This window comes from Lolium rigidum, chromosome 3 (assembly GCF_022539505.1).
Source record: "Lolium rigidum isolate FL_2022 chromosome 3, APGP_CSIRO_Lrig_0.1, whole genome shotgun sequence".
Taxonomy (NCBI): domain Eukaryota; kingdom Viridiplantae; phylum Streptophyta; class Magnoliopsida; order Poales; family Poaceae; genus Lolium; species Lolium rigidum.
The window spans coordinates 24,796,138-24,818,475 of record NC_061510.1 but is presented as its reverse complement, the minus strand read 5'-3'; the positions used below and the strand labels follow the sequence as shown (position 1 = coordinate 24,818,475).

Here is a 22,338-nt window from a genome sequence, read left to right as displayed (position 1 = left end):
CCCACCTCCGCCTCCGGTCTGCCTCGTTATGGGCCGGTTTTTCGCCGGTTTGCCTGAAGTGAGGCCGGATATCTGGCTGGTTCTTCCGGTTTGCCCCTGTTCAGGCCAAAACTAGGCTGTTTTGGCAGGATTCTTGTCTTCTCTTTTGCCCAATTTAATGGTCCGTGTCTGTATACATAAATTCCATTTGTACATGCTACCACCGGACCGTTTAACTTGTTCATCTCCACCCATCACACGGCAATGATACAGACGCCTGCATTTTAATTTAGCTTCTGACTAAACACTTTATTAGTACTAATTAAGCACAAGTGATCGACTAGTAATTTCTCCATCTGGGTTCATTCTAGACAAGCAGCTAGCGCCTGGTTATTAGTACTTTGATTTAATTAGTGCTGAGCAATATGATTAGTTTCTAATTAAGTAGCTAAGCTATAAAAAAATACGTACATACCAGCTGGTACTAATTAAGCAGCTACACGCCCCGCGGTCTTGACGTATATGGAGCGGTCCATGGTTGGCAATGCTAGCTGCCGCCGGTGTTGTGCAGTGATTCTCCACCGCTTCTCGGTGTCTCCGCGTATCTGGTCATGACGAAACCTAGGCGGTCCGTATGATACATGGTCTCATCTGTCCAAGTTACTTATGCATGCATATTGTGCTCTCACCTCAGGGCTGCTTTTGTGCTTTGATCCAACACGTCGTCGTGGCTGGCTACAAGTTAGCTAGTACATGAGCGCGCGAGGTCGTTGGATGCTTGCAAGCTATCTAGTACGTGAATTCTGTTCCAATTATTAGATTAGTCGCTAACAACCTAGTTAGCTGCGACCGGGGCACCCAACAAATTAACATTACATTGGCCATTTGGCCCGCATATCAGGCTCTAACTTTCCTTTTTCTCGGTATAGGTATAATCTATTGCCATCGTACGTGGCAACCGCCGTTACCTACATGGCGAGAATCTCCGGCCGCCAAGATGTGATAGGTACTGCCAACACTGAATAAAACTACTAGACTAGTGATAAGTAAACCTAGTTAGCGTGGGTATAGAACCGGTACCGCAAATAAAATACAAGGCTTTAACAATATACTTACAAGAACTCCAAATTTATAGGACTATACATAACTCAAATCATGCTGACTAGTTGCGACATCAAGGTCACATGGATGTGACCCGGTGGTCGTCGGTGAGCAATTCCATCGATGAGTACCATGCATCGGGCAACTTTCCGGCCCGAACTTATGTACTGCCATTTTCTAACCTAAATTTGGATCGCCCGTCGCGGCTGTTCTCCAAGACTAATTTGTCGTCTAGCTCGTTTCCCGCCCAAACCTAATTATGTCCTGGCATTTTAGCCCAAATCTAGGGCACCATTCCGGCCATGACTGTTCTCCGAGAAGGTTTTTTGCCTAGCTCATTTCCCACCCATTTTATCCATGGACCGCATCACACGTGCTCGTCTAGCTCGTTTATGGTCGTTGGATGTAGGTGTCAAAGTAGACTTGAACGTCGTAGGGCAATGTTGCTTGACGACGATGGTATATATACGAACTTGGCAATGGAGATCTTGCAATGCCGGAGGTGTGCATGGGTCCTTGAGGCGCTGCTCCCTCTCCTGCCAGGCGCGGCGCTTGGCCTTATGGCGGCGCTCCTCCTCCGTGCGGCGCCTGGCCTCCTACTGCCGCTCCTCCTCCGCGCGGCGCCTGGCCTCCTCCCGCCGCGCCACTTCCTCCTCCCGTCGCGCCTGGCGGGCCTGGGCGTACAACTCCTAGGCCTCGACTTCCTCCACCACCTGCCGGGCCTCTTCCTCCATCGCGGAGGTGCGAATGGTCGGCGTTCCATGCCCTCTCCTCTCCTCTCCGAGCAAGAGTCAAAGTCTAAGTCATAGTCACACGCGCAATCCACACGCGGTGTGTGACGAGACCTTCTTACTTATAGAGTCGATTTGTAGAAGTTTCAATTTTGAGAAGGAGGGCCCGAGCGGGAAGAAGGAGACGATGGGTCTGTGCTAATTTTGTTTCTCTCTTCTCCCCTCGTTGACTGTGGGGAGCTAGATGAGTGGATGAGATTTACCCCGCCACGGATTGGTGACGTGGACATCACATGCATGGAACCAAATCAATCAAGTTCGTGGGTAAGACTCAGCTCTATGAAGATAATTAATACAGTAGGATGCATGCAGGCTGGACAACTCGTTCTATAGAGAAAGAGGTATTTAATATGGGTTGTCCAACGCTCTGCCCGAGGAGACGCCCAGGCTGTAATGCATGTTGAGCTCGTTACATGCGTTGGGCACTTAGCAATTTGATCAACTCATAACATTATCTTTTCTCGTCTCTAAATTGCTTGCTATATCAATTAGCCAACTGGGTAATTTCTTTTTGCGGATAGCTAGCTAGGTAATTAGGAATTAGTCAGCTCCATAGGTGCTTAACCATGCGCTTGTTGCTTATCGGTCGATATCTGTACCTTTTGGTGACTTGTTTTCATTTAACTACACATGTAGAATGGCCTAAAACAAACGCAATATCCTTTTAGAATCAGCACACTATCAGCTCGACCTACCTCTTCGTGACTTGTGCCGGCAACTGAGACAATGATGCTCTATTGCTTGGTCAGCTAATCAAGCAAATCATGCGGCGCTCATAACAGATTTACCAGGCTACTTCAGCTTAATTTACTGCTAGCACCAGACATTTGACATGCACCACCCTGTTGCATATATTTGCTAGTATCCGGGCAGCACATAACTCAATCGTTTTCCTCTGGCTACGAGCAAAACTGGATTATGGACGACAAATTAGTAACAAACATTAGTATTCGGCACTCAAAATTTTGCATCTTTTTTATCATTCACAACACACAACAAACAATAATGTGCACACAGCACAAATCATATCATTTTAAATACAAAAAACCCACAAGACTCGAAAATATGATCAGCTACTCAGTATCACCACCACTCCCTGGCCAGGAGCATTACAAAGACGACACTACAAGTACCAAAGCTGGCAGTATCACACACGCGATGCCACAACCAGCACATCACCAGCAGCGGCGCCAAGACCAGCTTTCCATGACATGCCAAACTCCAAAGCGGCCAGAAACATTACAAGCATCTAAACTACTTGCTTCAGATCGTCTTAGCCTTTTCTTCTTTACCTGAAAATCACAAAACAAGAAGATAATAATTATCGGATGTTTAAACAGAGGATACAATAAGCAACTCCTTTGAATTGGGATGTGAACTAGATAATACAACATGATCCTACATATGAACAACTCTCAACTACACCTTATTGTTGCAAATATCTAACCGGAGTACTACTCTGGCAAACAAGCTCAAATATATAGTACATGAACAGTCTCCGCTGCTTCACAACAAATACAATCTATCACAAATCATGTTGACTACCACATCAAAGAAATATGAATGTTGTCTACTTATCAGACCATCGATAGGTGTGTAGTTTCAGCATAAGTTTGCTAATATGTATTTAAAGTGGCAAGTAAGAGAGGGAACATGATAGCCAAGTTTGAAGCTATGAACCTGGCAACATACACATTCATCGGCTTTATTGCCGATGTATCCCAGAGCATAGAGAGGAGATAGAAGTAGAACCATAAAACTTACCAAAAACCCAGAGTCGAATGCAAAGAACAGGGGAGCTAAGTACATGCATTCGAGGTGGCCCGACAGTGTAGGGTACTGGTTCATGAATTGAGAAGAAACATTCACGGACATGTTACATTCTAGATGTTTTCCTATTTGCAACATCATTTTGAAGTAGATGCATCTTCTCTAACAAATATTCCACTTGTATAGCAAAGCACTGCACAAATGAATTACTGGATTCCTATACTAAGTCTAACTCATGACATCAAGTACCTACCTGCAAAACGGTGCCTTGTCGCTGCAACCCTAGACCACAACTTCCTTCAGTATACATACTTGCTCCAAGCCCTGGATAAATTTCCATTTCAGCCAAACAATTTGGAAATATAAATTCTTCTTTCTATAACATCAAATCAGCAGTAACATAATTAATCTTTACAAGGCAGCATTAATTGTGTTGAATCACATGAGTAGGAAATACCAAAACCCTGAATACAAGTTGATCTAGTAGTCCAGATGATCTCTGACAAGTGCAACTAGCCAAAAGGTAGCAAATACCAAAACACTCATATTAAGTAAGAACTCAATCTCCTGGTTTATCCCAAATTAAATAATAATCTGGATTTTAGAACGATATAAAGGTACATGCAGCAGCAACAGGTTGATGGTTCAATCAATCTATGTAGATAGATAACTAGAGATTATGCCCAGGTGAAGAAAAAAAATCAAATGGAGCAGGAAACGCTAGCTTAGCTAGCTCCCAGGCCTGAACCTCAATTTATACAAGTATAGCTAGTTCCTGGTACATGACTGCTCACCTGATTGTTGTGGGCACACTTGTTATTACAGCAGTTGACATTCCTCAAATGCATGCGTGCATAGCTCCTGCATTGAAGAGAAAATTAGGAGATATGAACTAATAAAACATTGCATGCTAGAAAGCTTACTGCTAATGTTCACAAATAACATGTGAAATAAATTATTGGTAAGAACTGTGACCTCTTTCATGGAGCAAAACAAGTGCAAATGCAAAGCTTACATATCTTCTCATCCCTGGAGGCATACAAGTCATGATGAACATTCTCCAGCACCTCGTCCACCAGCAGTGGCACCATATCAAACAATCAGGGGCGCACCACCTGTAGACAATGCCACCATTTCCAGATTAGTGCAACCAATTGATTGATCTTGTTGGATAGATCAATAAAATTCGCACGAGCACAATGAATTGAGGCTCTTCTTCTCTCCACGAGCATAAGCAAGAAAAAGCTTGCTTTTTTAGATCTGGGTGCGGAGAGGATCACAGATGGGTAGCTTACCATGGCGTGCGAGGTCGACACGGGCATATTGAAGCCATTGAGGAGGGCCTCCGTCTCCAGTGCCTCAGCAGCTGCGGCTGCGTGGGCACCTTGCCGTTTCCATCATGGCAGCCAGCGCACCACGAGCTGCTCTCGATGCGAGCATGGGGGCAGTGGAGGTGCTCCATGGCCTAATGCTGCAGAAATGAACAGAACTTCAGATACATGACAGTGAACCTGGAAGAGAGTATGGAAGGAACTACAAAACTACATGAATCAAGCCTGATTGTTGTGTTGCACGGGCAACACCCAAAAGGCACAAAGTTATGACGAAAACGCAGAAGGATGCACCTTACTACAAGTTGTCGTGGCCGCTATTGTAGACTCCACTCTTCACCAAAGTAAACAAATCATGTAGACAATGATTAAACAAATCCTTAGGACTAACAAAGTTAGCCCTGTACAGATCTTTTCTTTTCTCTGAATTTCTTTTGTAGCTCTGCTACTCCCTGTATGCTCCCGTCTTCTCAACGGTTTTCTTCTAATATATTATGACGCATGCTTTGGCATGTGTTCGAGAAAAAAAAAAGTGATTACAAAAATGTAGATAGCAATTGAACAAACTGAGACAACAACTACGCAATTCTCCCACTAGCACCTAAGGAACATAACTTTTTGTTTATGAACAGAATCAGGCATGTAGAAACTGAGGAATGAAACCAAAAAAAATATCTCAGAATATGAAATATCTTCTCATGCATGATGTGGCATCTCTGAAGTCTGACATGCGTTGTACATTTCATGACTCATCATAGCATTTTTGCAATTGTGGGCACAAAGCTGACCAATGGTAGAATGGGAGAGTGGGATATATTTGAGAACATACACCAATGTGTAGTCAACCATTATTCCTCTTGCGAGATCAAGCTATACAAACAATGAACCACCAAGGACACTACAACAGAAAAAATAGAACTAAAAAAACTACTGTTTTTAGCCATATTTACTTATTAGTGGTAATGACTTCAAAAAAACTCAGCCTTATCACTATGTCAACCCTTATTGCCAAATGCTAACCCTGATTATTTGCATAACCAGTAGTATAGTACTTCTGTCTTTGTCCAGAGCAAAGCACGTTAGGAAGCTAAATGCTACTAGCTACCTTATGGTAAGCATCTACTTTTGAACTACTATCCAACCTTGCATACAAATTTTGTGTAAGCCTTCACTCAAACAAATTCTGAAACAAATCATCCAGTCCTGAATCTACTGACGACAACTACCAGAATCCAATCGTGGAGCAGTAAAAGGAGCCCCAAGACGCTTTTTTCTTACACCTGTGTATCCGTCCTGCAACATGCTCCGAAGATAAGGGATAAGAAGTCTCACCAGCTGCAGGGAGGCGGAGGACGAAGCCTTGTTTCCGGCGGAGACCACGAGGATGGAGCTGGCCCGCGGCAGAGAAGACTAACATATGACACGGCTGACGTCGCCAGGAACTTGGTGGCGGTGAAGGATACCGACACCATCTTCTCCTGCCTGCAATTACAAGATTACAATATTACAAAACTTTTCTTAGTGCAGCATAATAAGCACATGAAATCCTACACAGCAAAGTTAGTTCTTGTATAAGTTATTTTCAGATACTAGGAGCTAGCCTGGAGCTTTCTTGTGACTGATACTTGTTAAAATATGAAAGTGAAGTGCATTTCAGTGGATCGGAGTACACTCACAAAATAAACATCACATCAAATCACCATGGGATGAGAAATCAAACTATTTTACAATCCGTATAAGTGCGAGAACTTGCTTGCCAAATGCTAGCCTAATTATTTTAAGAAGGCTAATAAATGCACCTACTGTGAATCTTCCCATGGTATGCTAGGAAGCTACAGGCTACTATCTAGCCGCTAGCATCACGTAAGCATCCACATCCGAACTACTATCCAACCTTGTACACAAATTTTGTGTAAGCCTCTACACAGAAGAATCTGAACCAAGCCACGTAGACATACATGGTTCTACAAACGACAACTAGCAGAATCAAATCATGAATTGGTAAAAACAGCGTCGAAAACTTATTTTCTACACCCTGGAGCGTCATGTAACAAGCGCTGAATACGAAGGATGAGATGTCTCACCGGCTGCTTGGCGGCGACTGGCGTGGTTCCGTCGAGGACGTCAGCGGAGACCACAAGGATGGAGACCAGATGTTGCGCCGGCAAGTGGCGAAGCGGCCTCAAGGAGGATGCACCAGCCGCCGACAGGAACTTTGTGGCGATTAAGGATGCCACCACCATCTCCTCCTGCCTGCAATAACAAGATTGCGAGATTACACAACTTTTTTACTGCAAGCATACATAAAAAAACATGATGCCATGGACTGACCAAATCCTAAAGAGTGAAGGTAGTTCTTCGAAAATTTATATTTCACATAGTAGGAGCCTAGAGCTTTATTGTGACTTGAACTTGTAAAACATGAATAGGAAGTGCATCTCATTGTATCGAAGTACATTCACAAAATAAACAGCATGTCAAAACACCATGGACTAAAAAATCAGATTTTTCTACAAACTGTAGAAGTAAAAGATTGCAGCAGGCATGCGAATTGATCAAAAGTAAAGAAGCAACTGAACATGTTCTACCAGTTAAATGCTACAGGAATGTGAACAGTAGAAATCAACTGAATCTAAACTTGAAGGCGGCAATAAAGTGTGCATTTAAAACAAAGAGGGATATTTTCCCTCTGATGCTGCTTCTATCTCAAACAGATCCAAGTGATTTATTTAAACACTCTGAGTATATAACACTCCGTGAGTATTACCCAGCCTGCTGAATATCAACCTTTTCCCTCTGTCCCAAAATAAGTGAGTCAATTTTTTATTAGATACATTCGTATCTATAAAAAATTGACTCACTTATTTTGGGACGGCGGAGTAGGGTATTCACTTGACTATGCAAAGGTGTTTTCATTGTAGGAACATTTCAAATCGTTTAGAACTGAAACCAATTGCCTCTAAGCTAGATCCAGGCATTATATGCTATTCCAATTTTACTGGGCAGCTTCCTGATATGCACACTATCTGCAAGTATGGATGGTATAAGAATCCATTCAGAAAGTACATGAGTAACCACCAATAACACAAACAACACATGAATATCCAGAAGAAAAATGGAGTAAGTCTTGTTGAGCAACCACAAACAACACATGAGTACATTAGCTAAAAAGATGCGCTTTAGAACACTTGACCATTTATTTTGCAAGGTAACTCACTCATAATATTGCACATTACAAATGTCCACTTTTTTTAAAAAAAAGCCTTAGCAAGTTTCAAATTTGGAGAAAATATGAACCCAGCTTTGAACCTATAGCTAAAAATACTAAGGCGCCATACAAAACTAACATATTTGAACCAATACCCCTTTAACTAACTATACCTCATGTACTTACAATTGAAATTAAACCGCTCAATTACTAATCCTTAAAAAAGGGATCAATATAAAAAAATTACTTGGGCTTATATAAGCTAAATAAAATTGCCTGAAACCAGCAAAAACATTACACAGCACTAACCAAGTAACTAGGTGACCAAATCCTAGCTACAAAGAAACCTCAACAGATCAACACCATGGCTCATGGGCAAGTGCTCACCAAAGGGGAGCCACCAGCGCCACAACCAGCATGCCATATTTTGTATGCAAAATGAAATAAATAACCTGGTTTCGACGAACAAAAGGTTCCTGCTATAACCATAACTAGGCCCCAAAGACAAAGTGAAGCATGTCAAGATGAAGCGGAAGAGGATTTACCTCCTAGGCAGACCGGTGACTGCGGTCAGTTCGTGGAGCTAGCTGGATCTTCTTCAGCAAATACCTGCACGAGACACGGAGGTCCTTACCACCAAAAAGACTGAAATAAAACTGATCTCAGTAGGTAAGTGAAAGGGGCGGTAATATTCAGAGTTTCAGACTCACTTCTTCCCCACCTCGTGCCTCACTAATAGACCAGAGTCAAATGCTCCATCACCTATCTGTTCCAACACCTCGTTCCATGCTCATTTCCCAATCCTTGGGGAGTCTGCTGCTTACTCACAGCAGGGCAATTTCTTGTCAAGCCATGGTGAATAATGTGGAACAGCACATGCATTGAAGTACCCGCATAACTCATTTTTCTGGTAAATGGTGAAAAAAGGTATTTTTAGAGATACCAAAACAAAATGGCTACAAGCAACATTTTTTAGGAAAAGGAGATAGGGAACACGTGAGCTCACATGAAAACATAAGAAAAGACAAGTGATCCTAAATTACAAATGCAATGAAAGGGAAGCATTGGGATTTAAAACCAAAATTTTCAAAATAATTCAGAGTAAAAATATTGTTCCTATGTAATACAAATTTAAGGGAATTGGGTCCAGAACTGGATCCATTAGGTGCCATACCAAATAAGGAACCAAAAACTTCCAGCTATGGCTATTGTACTAGTGTTTGCACATGGTAACACAATTAAACGGTGACCAGGTAGAATCAGGACATGATCATCCAGTACAAACCAAGATCTGATCCACTTGACGCTTTGCAAAAAAAAATGGTATGCATCTCACTAACAGGAAGACCCCTGAATTTTGGATTGATCATCACAGAGAACAACACTAGAAAAAGACCTAAGATTGAAGGATTTATACCAACTCGCCAAGGAAAAGGAGCAGCAGTCTTTGGCCATCCTGCCGCTAGGCCAGGGCAGGGGTCTTCACAGTGTATCGCCGGCGGTGGTCTTGGTCCGGGGCCACCGCGAGCAACAGCATGGCCGTGGGCGCAGCCCACCGGCAAGAGGCTCAGCTCCTCCCGCCGTCTTTGTCCCTGCATATGCACACCACAACTTTTTTTACTGATTGAAACAAACTGATATCCACATATGCATATGCTTTGATGTACTGCCTATATATTCAACAGAGATAAAAAAGAAGCGAACAATACATGAAAGGGGTAGAAAGAGACCTCACCAGCAGCAGCTCGGAGTGGTGGCCGGTCATCAGTAGCATCAGTAGCGTCGTTCAGGTGGAGCACGTCGTTGTTCCTGCACCCCATCCTCGCCTTCAAAGACACCCTGAGCTGTAATAGCATTTGTGAGACACATCAACATTCTTTTCATGTGACGAGAAAAGGTAAGAGAAACTGAAATACTGATATAGTAGGCACAATGATTTATCGTGCATATCTTTGGTTTCTTCATTAGAATTATGAATGGATTGATCTCCTGAAGGACGGTTAAATATTGTTCATACAGATACAATATAAAGATTTCAGGGCTAAAGCAAATCACTTATGCCCTGTTTGGATGTATGCATTCGGGCCAGGAATTGGACTTTCGGAATTCAGGGGTCCAATTCCACCGTTTGGATGTACTCGATATTGAAAGCCGGAAACTGATGCAAATACCAAGCTGGAAACTGATGCGTGAGTTTGTGCCCTCCTGCAATAGGGATGCCTCCTGCTCGGTATCGCTCAGAATTTGGCCATCTCCCGAAACAGTACGCACCTCTTTGTCCCTAGAAAATAGAAACAAGCTCAACTGCTAGCTCAGAGGAGGTGCCATGGTGCAGGTAGGCCTCTCTCCCTCCCTCCCTCCCTCCCTCCCTCCCTAGCTCAGCTCTCCGGCTGACTTCCTTGGTACTCCGGTGGAAGTCTACACTCGTCCTCCCAATCTCATCCCTCCTATTCAGCAGACCTAACTGTAAATCCCGAAGCGGGAGGCGGAATGGCGGCCAGAGGCGGAACAGCTGTAGGAGGCAACATTGAGGCCGAGCTAAGGTTGATTTAGAATTGGGAACAATTCAATTCCAGCCCTCCAATTCATTACATCCAAACAGAGCGTTACCTTAATGGCATCACAACAGCAAACTAGATACAAGCTGGGTAAACAAAAATGACGACCTGACTCCATAATTGTGATCTTTCACATAGCTTATAGTGTTAAGAAACAATCCATTTACAGATGCACACAAGGCAAATAGAAAAAAAAAGACAAACTTTGATGCTTTTGGAAATAAACCAGACACTCAATCCTGTCATGTAGTACTTGGACTTGTGCTGATTGTTCTCCTGGACTACACAGGAAGCACCAATTCTAGAACAACTAAGTCTTTTTCATACCTCGCAAACTGATCAAATCCATACTCCCAATAATTCGGTCCTCATAAAAAAACATTATGTTCTAACAAATGGTAGGTAGCTTGATTGGCTCGTGATGTCCCTTGTTTTAGATGCTACTGCTTCTTGTGCAAAATAAATAAATTCTATTGGGTTCAAACATATATATGATTTTCTAATTTCACATAGAAATAACATTAAGCTTTAAAAACAAATCTACAAACTATGAAGGTGTATCTTTACTGTCCCCTGCTGCACACCCTCTCAAGCTCTCAAGCCAGCTTCGCAATACTAGTATAACTGTGTGAGAAACACTACAGTACACAATGAAGATTTTCATTAATTAAAACATAACTGCTGCTGACACCTACTAGGCAATAGACCAGCTTTATTTTTTGCCTAGTCGGAGTGCCACTGGTCAAATCCAACTTTATATTTCCTTTTATATACCACAATTCAGATTTTGCAGCTCGTAATCAGTTACCAAATAAAGAGGGAAATTAACGCTCATAAATAACTGGAGAAATGAATCGCAAAAATAGAGCAGGTCGTAAATTTAACCTTCTGCAATTCTGGCCGCTAAAGCTGCCCACACATTATTATCTTGCTTTCAAAGAGAAACCAGTTTATGCTTTTCCGAAAGTGCTAATAATTTCAAAAATGTAAACAGGGAAGCTTCATCCGAGTGTGCTCAGTCCCTGCACTATGATAAATATATCCTACTATCAGGACACTTCTATAAAGAATCCGTCGTAGATGTCTGGCTAAAATAGATAATCCTTCGTGCACGTAAATGTACTACCTCCGACCATAAATAGATGTCGGAAGTTTGACTAAATTTGGATGTATATAGACACTCTTTAGTGTGTAGATACATTTAAATTTGGACAAATCTTTGGCATCTTTTTATGGACGGAGGGAGTAGAACTTTCCAATGTAACCATTTCAACTACCTATTTGAAAAGGGGCAAGAAACTCGTACAGAACTTTTACTGTAAACATGGCAGCACTTGGACATCTACATGTTACGAATATTTCACACCATGTCAAATATATAAAATTATAACTGTAAACATCAATGTTTCTTTTCTGGAAATAGTAAAAGGTCGAGATACCAGAGGGTCTAACACTACTAACAAGCATAAACGAGGCACTAGTTAGGATCATCCTGTAAGCGTATTTTCCAGAGTTAATATGGTAGCATCCAACAAGCGATTTCATGCAGATAAACATGTCTCAGAGGTCCAAATCGGCTTTCATTAGCCAGCTGAAGCTTACCATTGGCAACTAATGATATCAACAAAAAAGTAGTACCAGCTAGTACAGTAAAATTGGCAAAGTAAAAAAGAGAATGGTCGACTTAACCCACGCAAATCAGCAGCACTCATGCATCTACATGTTCACCTATGTGGAGTTATTTTGAACATCATGGCTTTGAAGAAAAGAAAATAACCAAAACACAAGAGAAATGCCAGGATTAAATGTTGAATCAATCGAAGTAGAATATTTCACAACACGCAGCACCTACACCATAACCAAATTGGCACAGATATTGCATTATTGGGAAAATCAACCCAGTCTATATACATCAAGTGAATAGAACCGGCTAGAAACAAAAAAAACACAAAGTGCTGCACAACTTGGAAATTGGCATAGACATGAGCCTGTCACCAGATTCGCAAAACAGCAATATAAAAATAAGTCCATACTTTGGAGAACGACATCATAGTCTACAAATAGTTCAGTGCTTACTCACACAACTTTGGAGTTAAGACGACACATGTTAACTTCTGACATAGGTAGCAGTTACTGTGCTAAACTATTTTCAAAACTATACAAAGGACTACAATTAAATACAAAGTATGTGGTGGTGCACTGGTGTATAATAGCAAAGGCCACTGATATTTTAAGATGCAAAACATATTCAGTAGGAACCGCGTAAAAAAAACAGCTTCTTTATGCCTCTTAAAAATAATCATTTTACAAACTGGGCAATGCTATGCCGCATTTTAAACGAATACAACAATAGAGGTTAAAGCATATGTTTCAATTGATTTCAGCATATGAAATCAAGCGCAACAAATAACCAATGATGCCGAACACCATCACATCACAGCAAAGTAGTAAGTAAAAAACGAATCTTGGTGTAGGAGGCTCATTCACAGCAATCATACCTCACTATGGCAGATCAAAGTGCAGAACTGCACTCAATAAAGACATGCAACAACATCAGGCTTGGGACGTCGTCTTGGTCCCAGGCAGTAGGAATGCCTGAGCAGCAAGGCATGTGGAACATGTTCGCCAACCGTCAGCACGGAGCATAGCTCCTCCCGCCACTCAATCTTTCTGTCTTAAAATAAAAGCAATGACCATTAAACAGAGAACATTATATCCTAAATTTCTAGTCTTAAATATTCAATTTAAAAAAACTAATGTAAGCATGCACCATAACAATCCTAAAATTCAGAATTAGACACGAACATTCACTGAGTAGATGGAAGCTAAATAATTCACTTGACTATTCACATCGCGTTCCTAAAAATTTCAGAATCTTAACTAAGCAAGAGAGAAGTCCAGAACCAAAACCAACTCAAATCCTACAAAAAAAAGAACTAACAGAGAAATCCATATCCTACATTGAATTAAATAAACAGAACTTATAATCCTTGGGCAAAAAAATGCTGTTGTCAAACAATTCGGAACCGCTTCATGCATTAAAATAGCGGTAAACTTTCACAATTGGAATGAAATAGACATAAGTCGAAATCGATCTCAAAACATGATTCAGCAGATTCATAAAAACATGTACTGCATAGTATTTTGAATTTGTTTTATAAATCTGCAATCAAGAGCAAATGGGCAGCAGCAATAGCAGCATGGTGTATTCATGCATCTCGCCTAGCTCAGACTAGCTAATTCTCCACATCACGAGTCAATGTTTACAGCAAAGCTGGAAAAGTTGTTTTTCCTTGTGATCCATCTTCTTATCCATGCAATTGATCTAGATTACCTATCACTGTCAGTACCTAAGCACTAACTTTTCTATACATGAGTGAACGGGTGAGTTAACTTCTTTTATTAAGATATTTCTCTTACAAATTCTGGATGCATACATATATCTTTTTGTTGGCACTCTGCAAATAGATGGTTCATAAAACCTGATGCATACAACCAGCCAACTCATTATTATGAATAGAGATGCATATCACACAAACCTGATGCATGCAAAAATACATTTATCATAAAAAATCAGACCAACAGTTTTCATATCAATGTACTCAGATTTAAGTTGAGACTTGAGAGCATCAGGTTTTGGTAATGCACAGAACTTTCCGAAACCTCCTCTTCCATGTTTTCAGGCTGCAACAAGGTCGTCAGGTTTTCTAATACACCAGAACAAATCCCGACTTGCCAACTATTCTAGCATGTCCACCGAAATATAAGAAATGCCAGAAACATTTGTAGCACACAATTCAGTCGAGAAAAGAATTAGCCATCAGCGGAGATTGATCTCATTCAGCAGATTCATACAAACATGTTGTATTTCGAATTTGTTTTATCAATCTACAATGAAGAGCAAATGGGCAACAATAGCACCGTGCATGCATGCATCTTAACAGCTCGGACTAGTTAATCTTGCACATCACGAGTTAATGTTTAGGGCAAACCTAAACTAAAATTGTATCTGAATGTACAGCTAGCTCACACGGAAATGGACACCAAAATATCTGAACTTTTCACCTAAAGTTCCCTACTTATCTGCTAGTTGTTTAACACGGGGTGGACAGGGTCAATCAGACGCCAGCCAGAGTTCACAAGGAAGAAGCGGAGATTGATCTTCGGTAGTAGAGGGCTGTACACAAACATAATGTGCTGGTCTGAATAGTCACTACGAACTAACATATGATCTGAAGTCCAAGCACTCCACAAGGTACAAAAATCAGGACGTACATGCAGCCTGAAGAAATAAGAAGACTCGGGAATCCTGAAAACGCATTGTGCAAGTGTGCTATAGGGTTATCCTTCTTTTTACAGTACTATAGTAAGGTCTTGCTGAACCAAAAGAATTAGTGTTCATGAATTGGCTTAACCTGAGTAGATTCTCAGGAGGATTAGTTATGCATCCACGTATAAACTAGTTGAGCGGTTACACGTTCTAGTTTTTAACCAACGCGTACACTAAAACAAAAGAATTAGAGAGGAATCAAACTTGGATGACCAAACCTATTATTTATTTCAAGACAAACCAGGGTTAAAAATCAATACTACTGATCCCATTTTAGTTCTTGTTGATTCTGAAGCTATTTCCTTAAGAGAGGCAAAGAAACAATATGAGTTGACACCAGAGTTGTAAAGCAGCAATCCCGATTTGATATATATGGATACTACCGTTAGTGGGGGTGGAGATTAGGTGAAGTGCACTATAATATGTTTAAATAAAAACTGTCCTTCCTCTATAATATAAGTATGCACCAGAACGATCCTTAAATTCAGAAGTAGACATGAACATTCACTAAGTAGATGGAAGCTATGTAATTCACTTGACTATTCACATAACTTTCCTAAAAATTTCAGAATCTTAACTAGGCAAGAGAGAAATCTAGAACCAAAACCAAATCAAATCCTACACAAAAGAACTAAGAGAGAAATTCATATCCTAAAATGAATTAAATAAAGAGAACTTACAATCCTTGGACAAAAAAGTTACTGCTGTAAAACAATTCTGAACCAATTCATGCACTAAAATAGCGCTAAACTTTCACAATTGGAATGAAATAGACATAAGTGGAAATTGATCTCCAAACTTGATTCGGCAGATTCATATAAAAATGTAGTATTTAGAATTGTTTTTATAAATCTGCACTGAAGAGCAAATGGGTAGCAATGGCAACACGGTGTATTGATGCATCTCGCCCAGCTTGGACTAGCAAAGTCTCCACAGCACGAGCCATTGTTTAGAGCAAGGCTGGAAATAAAGTTGTTTTCCCTTGTGATCCATATTCTTATCCATGCATTTGATCTAGGCTAGATTACCTATCGCTATCAGTACCTAAGCACTAACTTATATATACATGAGTGAACAGGTGAGTTAACTTCTTTTATAAATTCTAGATGCACACACAGATCTTTTTGTTGGCACCCTGCAAATAGATGGTTCATAAAACCTGATGCATACAACCAGCCAACTCTATTATGAACAGAGATGCATATCACAGAAACCTGATGCATGCAAAAAAAAATGCATTTATCATAAAATTCAGATTTTGTATCAATGCAAAGACTTGAGAGCATCAGGTTTTCTAATACACGAAAATTTCCGAAACCTTCTCTTCCATGTTCAAAGGCTGCAAACAAGCTCGTCAGGTTTTCTAATACACCAGAACAAATCCTGCGCACCTGCCAACTATTCTAGCATGTCCACCAAAATATAACAAATGCCACAAACATTTTTAGCAAACAAATCAGTCGAGAAAGGAATTAGCCATCAACAAAGATTGATCTCATTCGGCAGATTCATATAAACATTTAGTATTTTGAATGTGTTTTATCAATCTGCAATGAAGGCAGCAATAGCACCATGTATGCATGCATCTTGACAGCTCGGACTAGTTAATTTTGCATATCATGAGTTAATGTTTATAGCAAACCTAAATTAAAATTGTATCTGAATGTACAGCTAGCTCACACAGAAATGGACTCCAAAAAATCTGAACTTTTCACCTAAATGAGGACGCGGTAAGCACAGGGTCAATCAGACGCCAGCCAGAGTTCACAAGGAAGAAGCGAAGGTTGATCTTCGGTAGTAGAGGAACATGCTGGTCCAAATAATCACTACGAACTAACATACGTTCTGAAGTACAAGCACTCCACAGGGTACAAAAATGAGGACGTACATGCAGCCTGAAGAAATAAGAAGGCTCGGGAATCCTGACAACGCATTGTGCAAGTGTGCTATAGGGTTATCCTTCTTTTTACAGTACTGTAGTAAGATCTTGTTGAACCAAAAGAATTAGTGTTCATTAATTGGCTTAACCTGAGTAGATGCTCCAGTAGCAAAGCTATGCATCCACGTATAAACTAGTTGAGCAGTTACAAGTTCTAGTTTTTAACCAACACATATAGTCAAACCAAAGATAATTGCTTGACATCACACAGAGGAATCAAACTTGGAGGACTACTTGTATTATTTATTTCAAGATAAACCAGGGATGAAAATCAATACTACTGATCGATCCCATTTCAGTGCTTGTTGATTCTGAAGCGATTTCCTCAAGACAGGCAAAGAAACAATATGAATTGACACCAGGGTAAAGCAGCAATCCCGATTTGATATATATGGATACTACCGTGAGTGGGGGTGGAGATTTGGAGATTACGTGAGGTAGAGACTGCACTTCCCTTATCCAGCAGACTCGTCATCTAATCCACTAAAACGACATGTACACTGGCAGCGTTACCACCAAAAGTATGCAAGTTTTGAACCAAATTGCACTTTCAGCCCATCAGCCCCCATGAATCCATACCTGGAAACTGTAGCCCCTCCAAGGTAGGGGCAACCGATGTGAGGGAGAATCTGCTGGACCGGCGGCATTACATCAACGAATCCTCGCTCCTCCTCATGTTGCTCTGCCAAGAAACAATTTTTTCAGTCAAAAAAACTGAATCAGGGGAACCAAAGAAATAGGTTCAGGGTAGTGGATACCATACCTGCATGTCGGCGTCCCGGAGCAGGGGGGGGGGCGGCGAATGCTACGGTCTGGGCCTCGGCAGAGACGGAGGGCAGAACGGCGGAGGCGTCCACTTCGCCGGAGCGAAGCAGCCCCGGTCGGTCGCGCGCGCGACGCGGTGCCCGCGAAGCGGGCAGCAGGTTCGACGGAGAGCCGCAGACCGTCCTACCGGTGACGCGCGCGCCGGCGAACGAGCCGCGCCGCGACGCAGTGGTACTTGGGGGCACCGCCTCTGTCCTTGGCGAGGCCATGGCGGCGGCGGTCGTTCTGGTGCAGGAGGCGGAGGGAGGGGATGGAAGAGGAACAGCGGCGGCGGCGGCGGCGGCGCTCGATCTGGATTTCGTTGGGTAGGAGAGGGGATCGAGTTGGGAGGAGGAGAAATGAATGAATGCGTAGGGTTTGGTTTGGATTCCGTTTCCGCTCAATATTTTCTTCAGCCGACGCTGGGCCGCTGGGCCAGTTGCACTTGTTGTTGGATTTGGTGGACTTATGTTTTCTTTTCCCGCGCGAATTACGACACTGATTGAGATACTCCTACTAGATACATGCGCGAACAGTCTCGTGTAGTGCAATTTCAATCCAACGAACTATATATGTATGTATGTATGTATCAACTCCATCGAGTAATAATACACATCATGCTTGCTTGAACTAGCTAGTTCATGTTCCAAAATGTAAAGAATGGATTGGACATATCCCATTTGGGTTTGGACTCTGATTCAGTTCTAGGTTTGTCGCCGCGCGGCCGCCAACCCGGGTTCGCCATGTTGTGCTTCTGCCTAGACGGCCCATACAAAAAACTGCTTGTCAGCGCCCAGATCACGCAGGGACTTGGGCGAGGATGATAAGATGCACAAAAGACGCCGATGCTTCCGAATGCCGCGCTGACCATGGCGCTCTTGGTTCGGCCGTTGCCAACCTCGAAACTAAGCGCCCAGGTGTAATCGTCCTAACCACAACGAGTGCGGTCCCCGTCGTAGACAAAAGGCTCGTTCCTTTAACCTCCGGCACCTTCGATGGCCTTAGCTCCGCACTCTACATTGGCACCACCCACTACAGGAAAATTGACATACGCTGACGGCATGGATCCTACGCCGACGGCTTTTTCTCGGGGCCATCGGCATACAACCGCCCGGCGGTGTTGGCTGAGAATGGCCTCTCCCACCATCCATCTTGAGGGAGTACATGATGGCGTCATGTCGACATCAATGTTGTCGGCATAGATTTTGTTCTTTGTCGACCTAATCATACTTCTGTTCTTATTTATTTATTTCCCTAAATAATTTGAATATAGTTATATTATTTAAACAAATAAAATGGAGTGATGCTCAATTAGCGGTATCCCCACCCCGGCCCGCATAAAATATGGTCCTGTTCGACAAACTATGCGGTGGTTAAGGCCATGACCTAGCTCATTTCGCTTGAAATCCATATAACTTCCTTCGTGTAAGCTCAGTTTTGTGAAGGTTTTTTTTTTGGAAATACGGCCATAGTCCATGTTCCTCGCAACTAGGTCACATAAAATGATGTTGCGCGTTGGTTTTCCATATTGACTTCACGCATACGGAATGAAGACAAGTAGGAAGATTTTGAACGTATATGGGGAACTCCGTCGTGGCGGGAAACGGAAGGAATCTTGGGAGCATATTGGCTGATCCTTGTTACCACATGATCCTATGACCGAACCAAGCTCAAATGAAGGCATCAGTCCACTATTGTGTCCGAGTAAAAGCTGTAGATCGTGCGATCAATAGATCAGGGTTTCTCTGGAGCTTCAGAGTCCGATGTGTGGCGTGGTGGGGTTTCTATGGAGCTTCAGAGTCTCCGACGAGTGGCGTGGCTATGCCGACAGCCGTCGGCATAGTTTCTGACAGTCGTGAACTAGCGTCAACTAAGGATAGATCAATACCGATGGCCACACGTAGTCGTCGCCGTTGACCGTATGCCGATGTCTAGAGGGGAGGCGCCGACAACGCTATGCAGACGGTCGGGAATCATCTTTGCCGGCTGGTTTTTCAGTGACCGACATGGTTGGTCGGCAATACCCGTTCCTGACCGACCTTCCGCTGTTTTCCCAACCCACACGTATGGCATTCAGTTATGCAGAGCATGGAGTGTAGATGAGCCCAATTGCATAGTTGTACGAGTCGGTCGGGAACACGACGTCGGTTTTGGTCTCATTGAACCCACGACCCTTGCGTCAAGGGAGAACCCAAGTGTAGCCGCCCCCTACTCAATATTTCGATTCCTTTGGTGTTTGTTCATATTTGACCGAAATTTCATTAAATTTTGCAAATTTATACCAGAAATGCCCATACTCCCTTGATTTGCCCCCGCTCGTACATTTTTCTGGGTCCGCCACTGCTTTGCGTGTTTTGAGGACCACGTGGTGGACGGCGGTGGATGTGTCCACATGATGATGTTTAGCGGTGGGAGAAGAACCCTTGCCCAACAGGGAGTGTGGTGAAGCGGCGTTGGCGAGGAGCACAACTGCCAATTTCGCAATGGATGGGGATTTGTTTCTTTTTTGGACGGCTAGCTCTTTCCGATCTACCGCTTCATGCAGTCAGGCGACTTGTATTTTATTTATTTGTGCCGGTGATGTTAAATTTTCGATGGATTCTTTCTTTCTTTCTTTTGGTTCACGTGACAGTGGTATGTCAAAATATTGCGATGGCTCGCGCGAGTACGGAAAGGAAGGAAATTAAAGGGAAGGGAGGCCGATGGATCGTTTTGGCTGAGCTGATGGAGCACGCGAAGCAATTAAGCGACAATTGATTGGCTCTCCAGCCTGGCGTCACGCGAGGAACGCTCGCGTTGACCAAGCGACGATGTGTGTCGCTCGCACGCACGGGCTGGCTCGCGTTGCTACCAGTGTTGACGCGCGCGGGTCATTCTCTCTCTGCAGGAGCGACATATTGCGCCCTCGAATCGGACGCGTGGAGTAATCGCGCAAAGCCCAACTAAACAAGTAAAACGTATGGGCCTACGCGACCGCCTCTTCCTCCGGATCCTACGCGTGGAGTAATCGGACGCGTGGAGTAATCGCGCAAAGCCCAACTAAGCCTGGCTCCATGTGGTTGGACTCCATGTCGTCCAGCGAGCCGATGGGCTCATTCATTTGACGCGGTCACCATCAGCGCGCGCGTGTCGCCGCCATCGACGCAGGACGCGTCCCGCTCCCGCGCTACGCCGGGGAGGAATCCGAGGATGACGGTAGCGGGCACCGGCGCGACGATCGGAAGAGCTACGAGTCGGGGAAGGAGAGGCGCAAGGGCATCCCATGGACAGAGGAAGAGCACAGGTACACATGCTGCATGTCTCCAATTTCCACGACCATGTCAATTTTTAGATTCTTCTTGGTGTATGTCTCGTATTTCCACGAATTGGCTGACCATGCCAAGGATTGCATCTGCCATGTCAAGTTTTAGATTCTTCTTGGTGTAATTGGGAAGTTTCATGTGGTCGATCGCTCGCACTGATGGTGGGTTTTTTAAGGGGACAATCATGGCGTATTTATGTTACTATGTGCAGATTGTTTTTGCTGGGGCTGGACAAGTTTGGCAAGGGTGACTGGCGCAGCATCTCGCGCAACTTCGTCATCTCCCGGACGCCCACGCAGGTGGCGAGCCACGCGCAGAAGTACTTCATCCGCCTCAACTCCATGAACCGGGACAGGCGCCGCTCCAGCATCCACGACATCACCAGCATCAACGCCGGTGACGGCGTCCCGCAGCAAGGCCAGGCCACGAAGCACCCCGCTGCCGGGATGGGCATGTACGGCGGGGCGCCCATGGGCCACCCCGTCGCTGGTCACCACATGGTCCCCGCCGCCGCCGTGGGAACGCCGGTGATGTTCCCGCCGGGGCACTCGCCCTACGTCATGCCTGTCGGCTACCCGGCTCCCCAGGCGAAGATGCATCAGTAACCATGCCAATGCCACACTTACTCCACTTGCTTGGTGTTGCTTCTGCTCCCCAGCCCAACATGCATCGCCAAATGCCACACTTACACGAAGCAGATCAAGCGCCTGAAATGAACGATGTATAGAAGCATTTCTCCCTTGTTATTTCTCGAATCTCCTTGATTTGTTTTGTTTAGCCGTCCATCCGTCCCTGATCCTCTGTGTAACAGAGATGACTCTGAGTGGAGGGACGAAGGTCCGCGAGTAAGTAAGTAAGTAAGCATTTGCTGACTGTTGCAAGCGCCTGAATGATCACAGACCAGGGTAAAGGTTCAGGAAGGCGAATGTAATTAGCAGCAGCCTCCCCCGGTGTATCGATCCTTTGACCCTTGCGAGTTCGGACTGGAACTGATTTCCATTTGCCGGATGTAAATCACACTTTTGGCCTTTCTTCTCACAGTGGTGTGCTATTAGACGTCGATCCGTCTTGGAGTAGCACGGGCTGTTATTTGGGATTTTTTTTTAGAGAAGAGAAGCCCCAACGGGCTCCCAGTTTCATTGAAGAAACTAGGGTGTCAGTTATTATACAAAAATAAAAACGAACCATCCTTTACAAAGAAGCAGAACAACCTCTGCCACTTCCA

General features: G+C 43.5%; 1 protein-coding gene, 1 long non-coding RNA gene and 1 other non-coding gene across 7 annotated transcripts; 1 reads left to right on the top strand and 2 right to left on the bottom strand.

The window, feature by feature from the left end:
* Window positions 1-2,801: 2,801 nt before the first annotated feature.
* On the bottom strand, window positions 2,802-17,859 carry LOC124701305. Of its 5 annotated transcripts, XR_007001986.1 has the most exons (15): window positions 17,771-17,859; window positions 17,587-17,689; window positions 13,237-13,412; window positions 9,911-10,024; window positions 9,598-9,772; window positions 8,891-9,087; window positions 8,726-8,789; window positions 7,057-7,225; window positions 6,305-6,454; window positions 5,267-5,476; window positions 4,937-5,112; window positions 4,657-4,756; window positions 4,436-4,502; window positions 3,895-3,965; window positions 2,802-3,163 (listed from the first exon to the last, which is right to left on the bottom strand). It is a non-coding gene; the product is annotated as an uncharacterized LOC124701305 (long non-coding RNA). The 5 variants fall into 5 exon arrangements; XR_007001983.1 differs by having other exon boundaries at window positions 5,267-6,454; XR_007001987.1 differs by having other exon boundaries at window positions 5,267-6,454; window positions 8,891-8,996.
* LOC124704920 lies at window positions 5,641-5,736 on the bottom strand. The gene has a single exon (XR_007003781.1). It is a non-coding gene; the product is annotated as a small nucleolar RNA R64/Z200 family (small nucleolar RNA).
* A 180-nt stretch (window positions 17,860-18,039) lies between the features above and the next one.
* LOC124694528 (transcription factor MYBS1-like) lies at window positions 18,040-22,087 on the top strand. The gene is made up of 3 exons (XM_047227504.1): window positions 18,040-18,132; window positions 20,931-21,094; window positions 21,325-22,087. The coding sequence occupies exons 1-3, from the start codon at window positions 18,040-18,042 to the stop codon at window positions 21,716-21,718; spliced, it is 651 nt and encodes a 216-aa protein (XP_047083460.1). The 3' UTR covers window positions 21,719-22,087.
* Window positions 22,088-22,338: the final 251 nt, after the last annotated feature.

What these genes read in the sequence shown, in the direction of transcription:
- LOC124694528 (XM_047227504.1), top strand. Translation starts at nt 18,040, where the DNA reads ATGGCGGCGGCGGTCGTTCTGGTGCAGGAGGCGGAGGGAGGGGATGGA. An exon ending in CGGCGCTCGATCTGGATTTC is followed by an intron (nt 18,133 to 20,930) that starts GTTGGGTAGGAG and finishes GGTCACCATCAG; the next exon opens with CGCGCGCGTGTCGCCGCCAT. An exon ending in TGGACAGAGGAAGAGCACAG is followed by an intron (nt 21,095 to 21,324) that starts GTACACATGCTG and finishes TACTATGTGCAG; the next exon opens with ATTGTTTTTGCTGGGGCTGG.